The sequence below is a fragment of the Nicotiana attenuata genome, unplaced genomic scaffold, assembly GCF_001879085.1.
Source record: "Nicotiana attenuata strain UT unplaced genomic scaffold, NIATTr2, whole genome shotgun sequence".
Lineage (NCBI taxonomy): Eukaryota > Viridiplantae > Streptophyta > Magnoliopsida > Solanales > Solanaceae > Nicotiana > Nicotiana attenuata.
In genome coordinates, this window is record NW_017672070.1 from 141152 (window position 1) to 157033 (window position 15882).

At 38.7% G+C, this 15882-nt stretch overlaps 1 protein-coding gene across 1 annotated transcript; it reads left to right on the forward strand.

Moving 5' to 3' along the window:
* Positions 1-9325: 9325 nt before the first annotated feature.
* LOC109211662 (wall-associated receptor kinase-like 20) lies at positions 9326-10856 on the forward strand. The gene is made up of 2 exons (XM_019375222.1): positions 9326-10279; positions 10548-10856. Exons 1-2 carry the CDS (start codon positions 9436-9438, stop codon positions 10598-10600), a joined length of 897 nt encoding a protein of 298 aa, XP_019230767.1. The 5' UTR covers positions 9326-9435; the 3' UTR covers positions 10601-10856.
* The last annotated feature ends 5026 nt before the right edge of the window (positions 10857-15882 follow it).

Below are 15882 nucleotides of genomic sequence, written 5' to 3' on the forward strand. Positions count from 1 at the left end.
TAGAGTAGGTAATTAGGGGTTAATACACAGGGTTTCAATTAAGGAAACAATCAGTAAGAATCAATAAAATAACACATAAGGAAAGGAAAAAAATTAATTAAGGCAAGCAGTCCAATTAAACCGAGTAAAGAAGTAAAAATTAAAAATTTTGTTACGGAGAAGTGTTCAAATCAAACCAAGAAATAAGGGATTCAGAATAATCAAGGGTTCAATCAAAGAGAGAGTCATGAAAGAGTCAGCAAGTTTAGCATATAAAATAAGGCAAGACATGAATAGTCAAGATTCGACACATAACTTTAACAAAACAAATAGTTAAAACGACACTGATCCAAGGAGAAAGATACATGTCTTAACATGAATAGTCAGGATGAACACAAGCATATAGAACCAGTGAAAAGTCGAACTAAGAAATTCAATAGAAGCATATTAGGGCAAGAAAATCATGAGAAATCACAAGAACCCAGGCAAGAACAAAGGCAGTACTCAAATAACTCAGAACCCAAACAAAAGAGTCAAAAAAATTAGGGCTTTCAGTAGAAACGAGTTGAAGTTGTAGCAAACTTACAAAATCAGTTCGAAACACATGAGAAGCAGAAGATCAAGCACTCAAAAATCATCAAACACTTTGTAAAAGAAATTTTCGAAAACCCTAGTTTAGAAAAAGATGAAAATCACTTAAAAATCATACGATTCTTGTAAAGAATCTCAAGGTTATTGTAAAACTCACATGAAACAAGCCCAAATCATCTCAGATCTGTACAGATCTAAGAGGTTCAGAAAAAAGAAATTAGGGTTTTTTAGGAGAAAAACACAGAGGTGAAGAAACATGCTTAGAAACCCATAGATCGTAGTCAATATAGGACGATCTTACTCGGAATCACACTGGAACGACTTGAAACAGGCGAGAAAGGAACCATAGATGCAATCCAACTAGCCCTGGTCCCTTGAGGACCCTGGAGATGGCAAGACTAACGTGAGGGAGGCCATTGGAGGCCTAGGAGGTGGTGAGAAACCACCATAGATAGCCATGGACGAGTGTCAGCGAGGTTTGATTAGGGTCAGGTTTGAGATCGTTTGAGAGAGGAGAGGGGTTTCAGGGCGGCGGATGGTGTAGAATGATAGGGTTTGGGGGGGGGGGGGTCTTTTGGTTTATTTTAGGAAGGGTTGTTTGTGGCCGTTGATTCTATGATCAACGACCGAGATTAAAGGGTATTGGGGCCGGATCGGGTCTTCAGGTTTGGGATGGGTAAATTTAATTGGGGACTGGGCTGGTAATTGGGTTGAATTGGGGCTAAAATTGAAAACTAAAAATGGCTAGATTTTAAATAGCCACTTTTAATAACTATATAATTTATAAAAATAATAAACGATTTCCAAAAAAATGTTTTCGTGTACTAAAATGATTTAAAATACTTATTTAATATTTTAAAAATATAAAAGACCATTTTATGCATCAATAATGTAATTATGCACTGGTATGGGCTATTATTGCAAAGATGTGCAATTAGCCTAAAAAATGTAAATATAACAATAAAAAATGCACTAAAAATATTTAAACACTATGTTGGCATAAATATAAAATTTAGATGACTAAATCATCACAAAAGTAATTTGAAGAATAATTATTGGATATTTTATAAATAAAAGAGAGGAAATAAATTGATTTTGGAGCTCTTAAGATTATATAAAAATTATAAAAAATGCTTATGCATGCTTATAACTGCATATGTGCTATTTTGAAAGTATATATATGTATTAAAAATATATGAGGAAAAATTGGGTATCAACAACTACCGCCGGTTCGTCCAGGGTTTCTCGTCTATTGCATCGCCCTTGACCAAATTGACCCAAAAGGGTGCTCCTTTCAGGTAGTCGGATGAGTGCGAGGCGAGCTTTCAGAAGCTCAAGACTACCTTGACCACAACTCCAGTGTTAGTTCTGCCGTCAGCTTCTGGATCTTATTCAGTATATTGTGATGCTTCTCATATCGGTATCGGGTGTGTTTTGATGCAGGAGGGTAGAGTGATTGCTTATGCTTTGCGTCAGTTGAAGCCCCATGAGAAGAATTACCCTGTTCATGATTTGGAGTTGGCTGCCATTGTTCACGCGTTGAAGATTTGGAGGCACTATCTCTATGGTGTGTCTTGTGAGGTATTTACTAATCAGTGTAGCCTCCAGCACTTGTTCAAATAGAAGGATCTTAATTTGAGGCAGCGGAGATGGTTGGAGCTGCTAAAGGACTATGATATTACCAGTTTGTATCATCCGGGAAAGGCCAATGTTGTGGTCGATGCCTTGAGTAGGAAGGCAGTGAGTATGGGTAGTCTTGCATTCCTTCCTGTTTGTGAGAGACCCGTTGCAGTTGATGTTCAGGCCTTGGGCAATAGGTTTGTGATTGGATATTTCGGAGCCTAGTCGGGTCCTAGCTTGTGTGATTTCTCGGTTTTCCTAGTTTGATCGTATCAAAGAGCGCCAGAGAGCGCCAGGATGATGATCCTGATTTGTGAGATTGGATATTTCGGAGCCTAGTCGGGTCCTAGCTTGTGTGGTTTCTCGGTTTTCCTAGTTTGATCGTATAAGAGAGCGCCAATATGATGATCCTGATTTGCTTGTCCTCAAGGACAAGGTTCTGCGTGATGATGCTAGAGATGTGACTATTGGTGATGACGGGGTATTGAGGATGCAGGGCCGGATATGTGTGCCCAATGTGGATGGGCTACGAGAGTTGATTCTAGAAGAGACCCATAGTTCGCGGTATTCCATCCATCCGGGTGCTGCGAAGATGTATCAGGATTTGAGATAGCACTATTGGTGGAGGAGAATGAAGAAAGATATAATTGAGTTTGTATCTCGGTGTCTCAACTGTCAGGAGGTGAAATATGAGCATCATAGGCCGGGTGGTTTGCTTCAGCAGATAGAGATTACAGAGTGGGAGTGGGAGCGGATCACCATGGATTTCGTAGTTGGGCTCCCACGGATTTTGAGGAAGTTCGATGCTATTTGGGTGATTTTGGATCGGCTGACCAAGTCCGCGCACTTTAATCTTGTGTGTACTACCTATTCTTCAGAGCGGTTGGATGAGATTTACATTAGGGAGATTGTTTGCCTTCATGGAGTGCCAGTTTCTATCATTTCAAACAGAGGCACACAATTTACATCGCAGTTTTGGAGGGCCTTGCAACGAGATTTGGGCACTCAGGTTGAGTTGAGCACAGCATTTCACCCTTAGACGGATGGACAGTCCGAAGCACACTATTTAAATATTGGAGGACATGCTACGCGCTTGTGTCATTGATTTTGGGGGTTCATGTGACCAGTTTCTGCCACTCGTGGAGTTTGTCTACAACAACAGTTATCAGTCGAGTATTCAGATGGCCCCGTATGAGGCTTTATATGGGAGGCGATGTAGATACAGTGGGTTGGTTTGAGTCAGGTGAGGCTAGGCTTTTGGGCACAAACTTGGTTCAGGATGCTTTGGACAAGGTGAAAGTGATTCAGGAGCGGCTTCGTACAGCACAGTCAAGGCAAAAGAGTTATGCTGACAGGAAGGTCCGTGATGTGTCTTATATGGTTGGGGAGAAGGTTCTACTGAAGGTTTCACCCATGAAGGGTGTTATGAATTTGGGAATAAAGGCAAGTTGATTCCTCGGTTTATTGGGTCGTTCGAGGTGCTTCGGGGATTGGGGAGGTGGCCTATGAGCTTGCTTTGCCACCTATCTTGTCGGGTGTATTTCATGTTTCTATGCTTCGAAAGTATATTGGCAATCTGTCTCATGTTTTGGATTTCATCACGATCCAGTTGGATGGTGATTTGACTTATGATGTGGAGCCAGTGACTATTTTGGAGCGTCTGGTTCGAAGGTTGAGGTCAAAGGATATAGCATCTATGAAGGTGCACTGGGGAGGTCAGCCTGTGGAGGAGGCCACCTGGGAGACCGAGCGGGAGATGCGGAGCAGATATCCACACCTGTTTGAGACTCTAGGTATGTTTCTAGACCCGTTCGAGGACGAACGTTTGTATAAGAGGGGGAGGATGTAACGACCCGACCGGTCGTTTTGAGAGTTATAGCCCCATTTTCCCCATTTCTGCTTCTTCTTGTGTTCTTCATCTATATTATGTTATGTCGGGTTAGTTGGTTCGGGTCCGGAGTGGTTTTGGAGTGAATCGAGACACTTAGTCTCTTATGAGAAGGGTTAAGTCGGAAGAGTTGACCGGATGTTGACTTATATGTAAACGACCTCGGATTTGAATTTTGATGGTTCCGTTAGCTCCGTAAGGTGATTTTGGACTTACGAGCGCATCCGAAAAGTGATTTGGAGGCTCGTAGTAGAATTAGGCTTGAATTGGCAAAAGTTGGAATTTTGGCAAATTTGGTCGGTAGTGGAAATTTTGATATCGGGGTTGGAATGGAATTCCGGAAGTTGGAATAGGTTTGTGGTGTCATTTTTGACTTGTGTGCAAAATTTGAGGTCATTCGGAAGTGTTTTGGTGGGTTTCGGCATCGGTTGTGGAATTCGGAAGTTTAGAGGTTCTTAAGCTTGAATACGAGGGTATTTTGGTGTTTCGATATTGTTTTGAGTGATCCGGAAGTTTGACTAAGTTCGTATGATGTTGTTAGATATGTTGGTATGTTTGTTTGAGGTCCCAAGGGCCTCGGGGTGATTTTGGGTAGTGATCAGAGTGTTTGGAGTTGGAAAAATGCAGCTGAAGCTGCTGTTGCTGGTGTTTCCGCGACCTGCGGAGTGGGAACCGCAGGTGCGAGGTCGCAGAAGCGGATTTGAGGCGCAGGTGCGCAGCTGGATCGCAAGTGCGGCTTGGTCACTGCATCTGCGATACCGCAGATGCGGTCATGTGATTGCAGAAGCAGAGTCAGATTTGTTAATAAAATTCCGCAGAAGCGGAGCCCTCTTCGCAGATGCGGTTCTGCAGGTGCGGAAATAGGACCGCAGGTGCGGTTTTGCTGGGCAGAAAAACCCCAGCTCGAGGTTTTGTTCTCCATTTTCGATTTTGGATTTGAGGAACTCAGGAGAGAGGCGATTTTTCGAAGTATTTCAAGGAGCAACGTTGGGGTTTAAGTGATTCTAACCTATAATGGTATAAATTTCATGAATCCATGGCTTTATTCATCATCTAATTGGGAATTTAAGCTAGAAATTTGGGAATTTAGGGCTTGAAAATTTGAGAGTGGATTTTGAGGATTTGAGTGACCAAATGAGGTTGGATTTTGATAAATTTGGTATGATTAGACTCGTGAATGAATGGGCTTTCGGGTTTTGTAACTTTTGTCGGATTTTGAGACGTGGGCCCGGGGGCCGAGTTTTAGCCGATTTCGGATTTTGTCTATGAATTTGGTATTTTTCTTGTGGAATTGATTCCTTTAGTCTATATTGATTGTATTGTATTGCTTGTGGCTAGATTCGGGGCGTTCAGAGGCCGAGTCGAGAGGCAAAGGCATTGCGGAGTAGGAGTTTGCTTGGTTCGAGGTAAGTAACGCTTTCAAACTTGGTTCTGAGGATTCGAAACCCGGAATTACGTGTTATGTGGTTAATAATGAGGTGATGCACATGCCAAGTGATGGGCGTGCGAGCGTGCACCGTGAGAATCGTGACCTGGTTCATTCCATGGCACCTTTTAATGACTCTTTCTTGTTGATATCCAAGTTTCCATTATGTGATAAAGTAATTGAGCTGTGAACATGCTAGATACCGTGTTAGGGCTTCATGCCGATACTGTTGGGACCCCTAGTGGTCGTTTTTTGCTGTCATTTCAGTGATTTCACTATTATCTTGTACTCAGTCATATTCATGCATTTCATATCATATCTCAGTCTCGATTATTATTATTGGCATAGCATATCATTATTTTCGGGCTAATTTCCATGACATTGTGAGCCCGTGGGTGAGACTAGAGAGTTATGACTGAGTGAGGCCGAGAGCCTGATTATGAGTGACAGTTATTGGGTCGGGCTGCACGCCGCAGCGGTTATATTAATTATGATAGTGCTTGGGCCGTAGAAGCCCCTTTGGAGTCTGCAAACCTACAATGGGCGCGGATGATATTATTGAGGGATGGATTTTCCTGGACATGGGTTTGTCCGAAGTATTGATATCTGGAGATGAATTTCTCCACAGGGTTGGATTACCCTTGTTCCACGGTACCGAGTGACTTATAGTCAGTGATGAATATGTTCCGGATAGATTTCCCTGGGCCGGATGGCCATATACGGTACCGAGTGGTTGAGTATTTATATATGCCTAGAGATGGATTTCTCCATAGGGTTGGATTACCCTTTTTTCCTTGGTACTGAGTGACTTACGGTCAGTGTTATATATATTCCGGGATGGATTTCCCTGGGCCGGATGGCCATATTCAATACCGAGTGGTTGAGCACTTGAGAGTGGGAGTACATTGTACATTTCACACAGTCGATGCATTGGCATGTAGAGGCAGTTGAGTTATATATCTTAAACTGTTTAGATCTGTATTTACCTTATTACTTTGAGATGTTTATTTAACTGAAAGCATGCCTACGTTTCTGTACGTTGTTTCTATTATATCTGTTGGGTTGAGTTCGTCACTACCTTTCAGTCCATAGTTTGGACTCGTTACTTACTGAGTTGGTGTACTCATGTTACCCCCTGCACCTTGTGTGCAGATCCAGGCACTTTTGGACCCAGTGGTGGTTGTTGATTGAGGCTTCAGGCTTAGGAGATTATTGAGGTGTTTGCACGGCGTTCGCAGGCCTTGGCTCTCCTCCTTATTCTCCAGTCGTATTTCAGTTGCTTCTTTAGACATTGTAATAGACCATGTATTTCCCTAGACGCTCATGCACTCAGTGACACCCTGATTTTGGGCAGTTGTATCTTATTTTGGAATTTCTTATGTTCAAACAGTTTCTCTAAATGTTCAAAACTTCTGTTAAATATTTTTAAACTTATCGTTGTTGTGTTGTTTTGTTGAGTTGAGACTGGCCTAGTTCCATGATAGGCGCCATCACGACGAGTTGAGTTTTGAGTCGTGACAACTATTTACTATCGGGTGATAAAACTACCCCATAAAAATATGATCTTTCAATCCGTCTAAACTTGAGCGGGTTAGGCTGCATATTTTCCTAGCGAGTCAATTTGAGTACAACTCAAGTCAGTACATCTAAACGTTCGATTGATTTGGGATAAATATATAAGCCCAAATTGATCCATAAGAAAACTTGTCAAAAGATTTTCTTTAAAAAAAATCGTTTGATAATATAGAAAAATAGTTTTATTTTGTAACCGATCAACAAACAAAGAAATCAAAATTTGGTTATAGTTGGCCGGGTTAGACTACGACTCATTGTTTAGCTTATTTTAACCTAACTTATCTCAAGCCAAGTAATATTTGGGCGGGTCAAATGGTCCGCTAGTTTACTACACCAATTCAAATAATCCACCTATTTATTGACTCATACCATTTAAATGATCCTCCCTTTTAGTAATTCAAACCATTTTCTTGTTTATAACAACATTAAACTTTACTATATCCATACTTCAATTTGTTCTTATTCTCCTTGGACTCAGCTAAATAGAAGGTTAGATGGAGAAGAAGATTAATTGAATTAATGCGACCATGTGATCATATGCTTGTTCCATGAACCTTCTACCGACCCTTTCTAAAGCTCTTGTCCTTTCTTCAACTTTTGAAATACAACCTTAAACCATTCATTTATATGCTGAAGTTTCCTATCAACTTGTTTACTACTTCATTTGATGCTTAAACAAATTAAGTAATATAGTACCCTCTGCTATGACAATTAAGCTTATGTTAGCACATGGCACACTGTGTTTTCAAGATACTATGACCAAAAAAAAAAAGAACAATAATATATTCAGTATAATTTCACAAGTTATGATATGAAGGGGATCCTTAAAAGAAGAAAAAGATTATAAAATGAGATAAATTAAAAAGGACTGGAATCTAATAAATGTACATGCTTGCACATGATTTAATTTGTCACACTACTATGTAAGTCATTAACCACTAGTCAGCCATTACACCTTCATAACAAGACAATATTGACCAAATTATGAGATTTAAAGATCTTGAAAATGTCATTTTTGTATTTATTAATATTCAAATAATTAAAACTGTTTGTTTGTCCATTATATTCTGGTTTGGAAACTTTGGAAGGTTCCATATGCCCATGGCTGAAGCACTGAACATAAAAGCTTTCAAGGGAATAAAGTTAAATAAGTCTACTTTCCCTTTTCCCACCAATTTTATACTCCCCATTTCATTATTTTATGGCGGTATTTGATTTATCACTAAAGAAATTAGACTTTTCGTGCACTCCAAAAGTACTCATAAATATGACTATAAGAGCATATTCAAGATAAAATAAAAAAGTTTCAAATATACAAAGGTTATTCTTTTAATTAAAACAGATTAAAATGAAATTGTAACATGTAAAATAACAAAGATTACTTGTTTAAGTGGCTCACCGCTGGCTAGAAGAACGCTGATATAGTATAATATATAGTTGCTTGCAAAAGATAAAAGATGCCTTTTTTCTGTTGAGTGGCAGCATAATCATTGACATCATTAAACTAATCAACCCAATTAAAGTTCTCAAACTACTAAATATTTAGCAAAGTCTACAACCGGTATTTACAAACTAATTTTCAAAACATAAATAGAAGAAAGTTAAACATTATTTCACAAGTTAAAATATGTCTTTTAATTTTACATTAGCAGTTTCTTTTGCCACTTAACTTGAGCACATGAAAAAACATAAAATAAAACCAAAATGTAGGAGACTCCAACAACAATACTTTTATGAGCTATGAAATTCCCAGGATCCATACATAGTAATCAACCAACTAATAACATCCTTAGTGAAAGTCATCTAAACATTCTGCTCTTTATATATGCAATTTGGCCTAGGAATTTGCATTTTGTGCATTACTACAACAACAAAACAAACAAACAAAAAACCAATATAGTTCCACAAGTAGGGTTTGAGAAGGGTAGATAGTACGAAGACCTTACCCTTGTTGGGCTTAAACGGTCCAATGACACTCTTAACATGGTGTGATATTGTCCGCTTTGGGCCAAGCCCGCACGGTTTTCCCCAAAAGGCTCACACCATTAAGAGATCCCTACACCTTATATGTAGACTCCCAATCTTTTCAGCTACCAATGTGGTACTTTGTTCGCACACCCAACAACCCTTACAGTGAATGTAGAGATGTTGTTTCCGGTAGACCCTCGACACGCATTTTTTGCACTACTACGTTCAACAAAAGTTGCAAAAGAAGGAACAACCCCCATAAAATATAAGCACTTGTCATTACCAAAAGACAAAGTTTTAGACCTCTCACTAATTTATATACACCACTACTCTTCCACATTTTTCTTCCTCCCTCCCTATCTATCTGTATTTTCATAGTCAACCAAACATGAATTTCAAGAAATCTTCAATCTTCATCTCTTGCATTGTATTCATATTTCTTCCTTCATTAATCACATCACAAAGTTGCCAAAAATCATGTGGCAATATACCAATCAAATACCCTTTTGGCACTGGCCCTGGATGTGGCGATCCGCGATTTCAGCCTTATGTTATATGCAACAACCAACAACTGAGTTTCAAGACTCACACCGGATGTTATCCGGTTACTTCAATAGATTACAATAACCAAGTCTTGTACATTAATGATCCTTCTATGTCAACTTGTGCTTGTACACAGCCAAGTAAAGGCTTTAGTTTAGATGGAAATGCACCTTTTAGCTTTAATGATGACACAGTGTTTGCTTTACTTGATTGTGCAACAGATTCTTCACCAATTTACAAATCCAATGGAGGGGTCAATTCAACTTTTCCTATGTGTGATTCTCAGGGTGCACCTGTTTGTAGTCTTTTGTATTCTTGTCAAGCTATTAGTAGACTTAATCTTCCAATTTCTACTTGTTGTGTTTACACACCAGTTGATCTTGGACCGGCTTTTGAGATGGATTTGGAGAAGTTGCATTGCTCATCTTACTCAGCTCTATATGGTTTTAATGGTCAAGAATTGAATCCACAGGCATGGAAATATGGTGTGGGATTGAAATATAAGTTTAATTTCAATAATGAATATCCTGATATGTGTGAGAGTTGTGAGAAGAGTAATGGAGTTTGTGGATATGGTGGACCTTATAATTCATTTCTTTGTAATTGTCCTAGTGGATTCAACACGTCCAGTGATTGTTTCCTCGGATCATCTTGGAGTAACAGTTTCACAACTGTCCCATGGCAAACTGGTACAAGAATTGTCAACTTATTTTTGCATTTTTTGGTGTTTTAATCTTGTTGATGGTACTGATATAGTATTTCTTTTTGTCGTCTTGAGCCGAGGGTCTTTCGGAAACAGGCTCTCTACCCCCTCGGGTAGGGGTAAGGTCTGCATACACACTACCCTCCCCAGACTCCACTAATTATGGAATTTTACTGGGTTGTTGTTGTTGTTGGTGATGTTTTAATCTTATTTTTTGGTTCTGATGTCTTACAATTACTATCTACTTTTTGCAGATATTTTGTTGATTATTGCGTTGGGATGGTTCATGATTTTGGCTTTAATGTAGACTGCAATGATCAAGCATAAATGGAACTGATTCAAGGGAATTATTGACTAGAAATCTTGTTGCTTAATGTTTAGTTGATTTTATGAAGAATCCATAATCTCCTTGACTGGTTGTAAAATGTCATAAAATGCAAAGGGTGGATTTTCTTATTGATCATTTTGTAAATGTTATATTACATTATGCGAAGATGATCTTTCAATTTCTTGACTTTGTGTCCTTGTATTTGGCTCTGAATTTATTGTTATCTTTCTTCCTCCATTTAGCTCATTAAAAAGGCCATATACAGCAAATCTTCCTATAACAATCTCGTTTGTTTCGATATTTTTTTGATTACTATAGAAAAATGTTGTTATAGAGGACATATGTTATAACATAACATAAAAAGCTATTCCAAAAAAATTTGGCTTTTATAAAATGGATATTATATAAGGTTATTGTAGAGAGATGTGTGACGATACCTCTTATTCTCGGATAAAATAAAATGTTGACCAATTGCAATTGCTCTTTGGGGAGAACCAAGAATTAGCCCATTTTGGGGTATCCTTGAGCTCATCAGTATAATTCGATATGCGATACTATAATAACTTATTCACACTTGATGTTTATATCAATTCAATTGATACATAACATGTATCTTCACATGCTCTGTCATTAAATCATATTTAATTATAATATATATTTTGACATTAATTTTGTATGATAAAATTAATTAAGTAAAGTTTTTGTCGGAGATAGTGTAGCATTTGTTTAACGTTACAATGCATTTCTACAGAAAGATGTATGTTTTCCAATGTGAAAAAGACTATATTTGACATCAACCTAGTCGTGTTTGAAATAACACCTATAGGATGCCTATCCACGAAATGACAAAAGATCAGATTTGACTACTCTGGTAATGAAGTAAATTAAGATTGCAATACGACTCAAAATCACTTTTAGAATCCTGACATTAATTTAAACACGTCTAGAAGTATCGCCCAGCAAAGGGTGAATGCTATCTTGATAATGTCCAAAAAATAAAAGAATAATATGGACATTGTCAATATATTGTTAGTATTATTCATATGGGCGTATTCAGTATAGAGGATATGAGTTCATCTGAACCTTTAGCTTTCGCTCGTAACCTGTATCTTTGCTCAAAAGATTATTAAAATTTTGAATCCATTAAATTAGATGGAATGTGGTAGAATCGCAAATTCAAACTCATAAAGTTCAAACATATATCCGTCTCTTATTATCCACAAGCTAAATTGGCAAAGGCATTTCTCAGTGGAATCAAGATATAGAGTTTGAGCTGAGTCTGCCACTTTCCTCAAAACAAAAGAACAACTAAAATAGGACATCAAGAACTACAATCATTATATGAAGATGGCATAATTTATGTCAAAAAATATTATAGTAACATATTGTGGGACATGAGATTTGGCCAAGTATGTTAAACAACTTGGAGAAAAGGGTTTTCTTATGGAATCAAAATGGAATTTAAAATAAGATACAGCAGAAATGATAAGGAATATGTTCCTTCTTTTGAGCACCCTCCACTTTGTAAGAATCATTTTTATCACCAATATTCTTTCTTTTTATCTTTAAATAAATTCCATGACAATGACATAGAAAATGGTAGGCAAAGCTTTTGAACCTCCAAAGTTTGTTCTGAAATGATTCATATCCCCATTCAAACTAGCAGGCCCCGGACATTCATTAAAGTTCCCCATCCTTTTTTCCTTTTAAGTATAAAAAGAATTCTTGTAAATGCTTCAAATGAGGAGATAATCATTCTCTAATTACAGTAATTAGTCTGGACCTAAATTCCTAATGTTGCTTCTTCCTCTGCTCCGAGCTGCTCTCTCTACACATCTTGAGCTTAACTTATATACACCAACAATATAAAGATGTCACGACCCGGATTTCCCACCCTCGGGAGTCGTGATGGCGCCTACTGATAGGAGCTAGGCAAGCCAATTAATTTAACACTTTTCTCATTATCATTAGCAAAATAAAGAAGAACGAGGCAATTAACATAAAAGCGGAAATCTCGAAACATAAATAACAGAATCCAAGTACGGAATTCACATACACCTCTACCCAGATTTGGTATCACTAACTCACGAACTTCTACTGAATGCTAAATACGAAGTCTGAATGAGTATACAGTACTGTCTGATCCGATACAAGGGAAATCAAACGAAAAGCAGAGATAAGAGAGACTCCGGGCCATGCGGACGCCAGCAAGCTACCTCGGAATCTTCGGACTGAAGTAAGCTCCCAACGCTCCTACTGCTGACCAAAGGCTCCTGCTCCGGTACTATGATCTGTGCAAAAAGCACAGAAGTGTAGCATCAGCACAACCGACCCCATGTGCTGGTAAGTGCCTGGCCTAACCCCGGCGAAGTAGTGACGAGGCTAGACAGGGCCTACCAAAAACAACCTGTGCAGATAAATATATACAAGGCAACAGAAAATAACAACAGAGAATATCAACTAAAAAGGGGAAGGGGGCATGCTCGGGAAAAATACAGCGAATACAGATCAATGGATATAACGACGAAACTATCTCAATATCATAGCTCATATATATAAGTAGTCGGTGCGCCACACGATCCCATTTCTTAATTCATAAGTGGACGGCGTGCCACACGATCCCATTTCATAGTAAATAAGTGGTCGGCGTGCCACACGATCCCATTTCATAGTAAATAAGCGGTCGGCATGTCACACGATCCCATATTATAGTATATAAGTGGTCGGCGTGCCACACGATCCCATTTCATAATATATAAGTGGTCGGCGTGCCACACGATCCCATATTATAATTCAAAATATATCCCATATTATAATTCAAAATATCTGACTATGTAAAGAAGGTCCCATTAGGGGAACTCGACAACATAACACCTTAACCCGGCAAGGGTACAGCTAACAGCCCAAATATCCCGACAAGGGAGAGTACATAATAATAGTCTATACGTCCCGGCAAGGAATAATCACAACACATCCTCTTTTGAATCATTTCTTTCTCAACTATCACATTCTTGTTCGAGCCAACGCTCCAAAATATACCAATCACAATTTTTCCTCAACCGTTCACATTATATGAAATTTATTCATTAGACAAGGTAGTGGTGTCACATCATTCGAATTAAAAGCAATTAAGACTCATGGTCATGCTAGACGCCGATGTATAGATACTCGTCACCATGCCTATACACCGTACTCCACATTTAGCAAGTAGCAATTAACATCCTAATCCTATTCCCTCAAGCCAAAGTTAGAACAAACACTTACCTCGGTCCAAGAATAGCAATCAACTCTCTAATACCGCATTTCCTCTACAATCCAACTCCGAAACAATGATATCTAGGCATAATTAGTTCAATAATATCAATAAGGGCTCAAAAACATAATCCCATAGCCTAGAAATGAATTTTCCAACCATTCTCCCAAAACACCAAAATTCGACACCGGTCCCACATGGTCCAAACACGAGGCTCGGACCAAAACCCAATCACCCATAACCCCACGAGTTCAAATATATAATTTATTTCAAGATTCGACCCCAAATTGAGGTTGAATCACCCATAATTCCCAAAAACCTAACTCTACCCAAAATCCTTAATTTCTACTTTGATTTCATGATTTAGGGCTAGAAAATTAGTAATTAGATGAAGAAATAATGAGGGAATGATGTTAAGATTACTTACCCAAAGAGTTATGGAGGAAGGAGAGCTTGAATTTCGTCTATGGAGGGTTTAAGAGAAGAGCTCGTGTGAAAAAAAAAATGAGAAATCCCGTGCTGCTACTGTTCTGGACATAAAAATATAACTGGGCATATTTACTCTATGCGATCGCAGAAGGAGGCTTGCGATCGCATAGGGGAGGGGAAAATTGACCACTGCGATCGCAGAATAGGTCATGCGAACGCATAGAAGAAAAGGGGCTATGCATACCGGGGTTGGTTTAATGAAATGCGATCGCGGAAGCTTAATGCGATCGCAAAGAATGAAGGGGCTAAGGTACACGATCGCAGAGGAGTTCATGCGATCGCATAGAACAGAAAATGGGCCTGATCAATTAACCCTACGCGATCGCAGAAGAATGTATGCGATCGCAGACACTAGCAACAGCAGTTTTCTGCAGCATTCCTAAGGCTAAAACCATCTCAAAATACATCCGAATCACACCCGAGCCCTTGGGGCTCCTAACCCAACACATGGACTAACTCAACAACATCCTACGAACTTAACCGTGCGACCAAATCGCCTAAATAACATCAAAATCCATGAATCAAGCCTCAAAATTATCATTTTCATTTCAAACTTCTTAAACTTCTAACTTTAGATATTTAGGTCCGAAACACGTCAAATGACGTCCGATTCCGACCAAACTTTACAGAAAGCGCTTAACACATATTTAAGACTTGTACCGGGCGTCGGAACCAAAATACGAGCCCGATACCATAGTCTTTTAATCAATTTTTATTTCCATTTTCCTTAAGAATTTCAGAAAAACAATTTCACAGAAAAATTCATTTCTTGGGCTCTCGACCTCGAAATTCGACTCCGGGCATATGCCCGGGTCTCATATTTTTCTACGGACCCTCCGGTACCGCCAAATCACGGGTCCGGGTCTGTTTACCAAAAATATTGACCAAAGTCAACTTTAGCAATATTAATATCAAAATTCTTCAAATTTTTCACAAAGTTCACATATTTCAACATAAAAGCTTTCCGGCTTCGCGCCCGGACTGCGCACGCAAATCGAGGCAACCAAAAGCGAGGTTTTCAAGGCCTCGGAAGCTCGGAAATAGGGAAAAGTCCGGTGATGACCCTTTGGGTCGTCACAAAAGATATGTTTATACTATCATTAATCATATCATCCAAAAGACATTTACATGTATTCTTCATAAAATTTTGGTATTTGTAATCTTGGAAATAAAGCATTTTACGTAAAAGTGACTTAATAATGTAAAAATTCTTTTTTACATTGCCGTTCTCATGAGTTAAAGTACTCTTTAATAAACCTTCTCACGTGGGCGGCTAATTCTTTTTCGTGAAAATTCTTTTTGTTAATAGACTTACATGCTCTAATACCATGTATAATCGTGTTGGAGAATGTACAGTTTGATTATATATTTTTCGTCACAAATCCGACCATTTCGGGGTAAAATTAAAGCCACAAAATGTCCTTTCAAACATACATCTAATACCAGAAAATATTCTTAATCAAACTTCAAAAACTTGAGGTAGGATTATGCTTTGTTAGTCACCCCCCCCCCCCCCCCC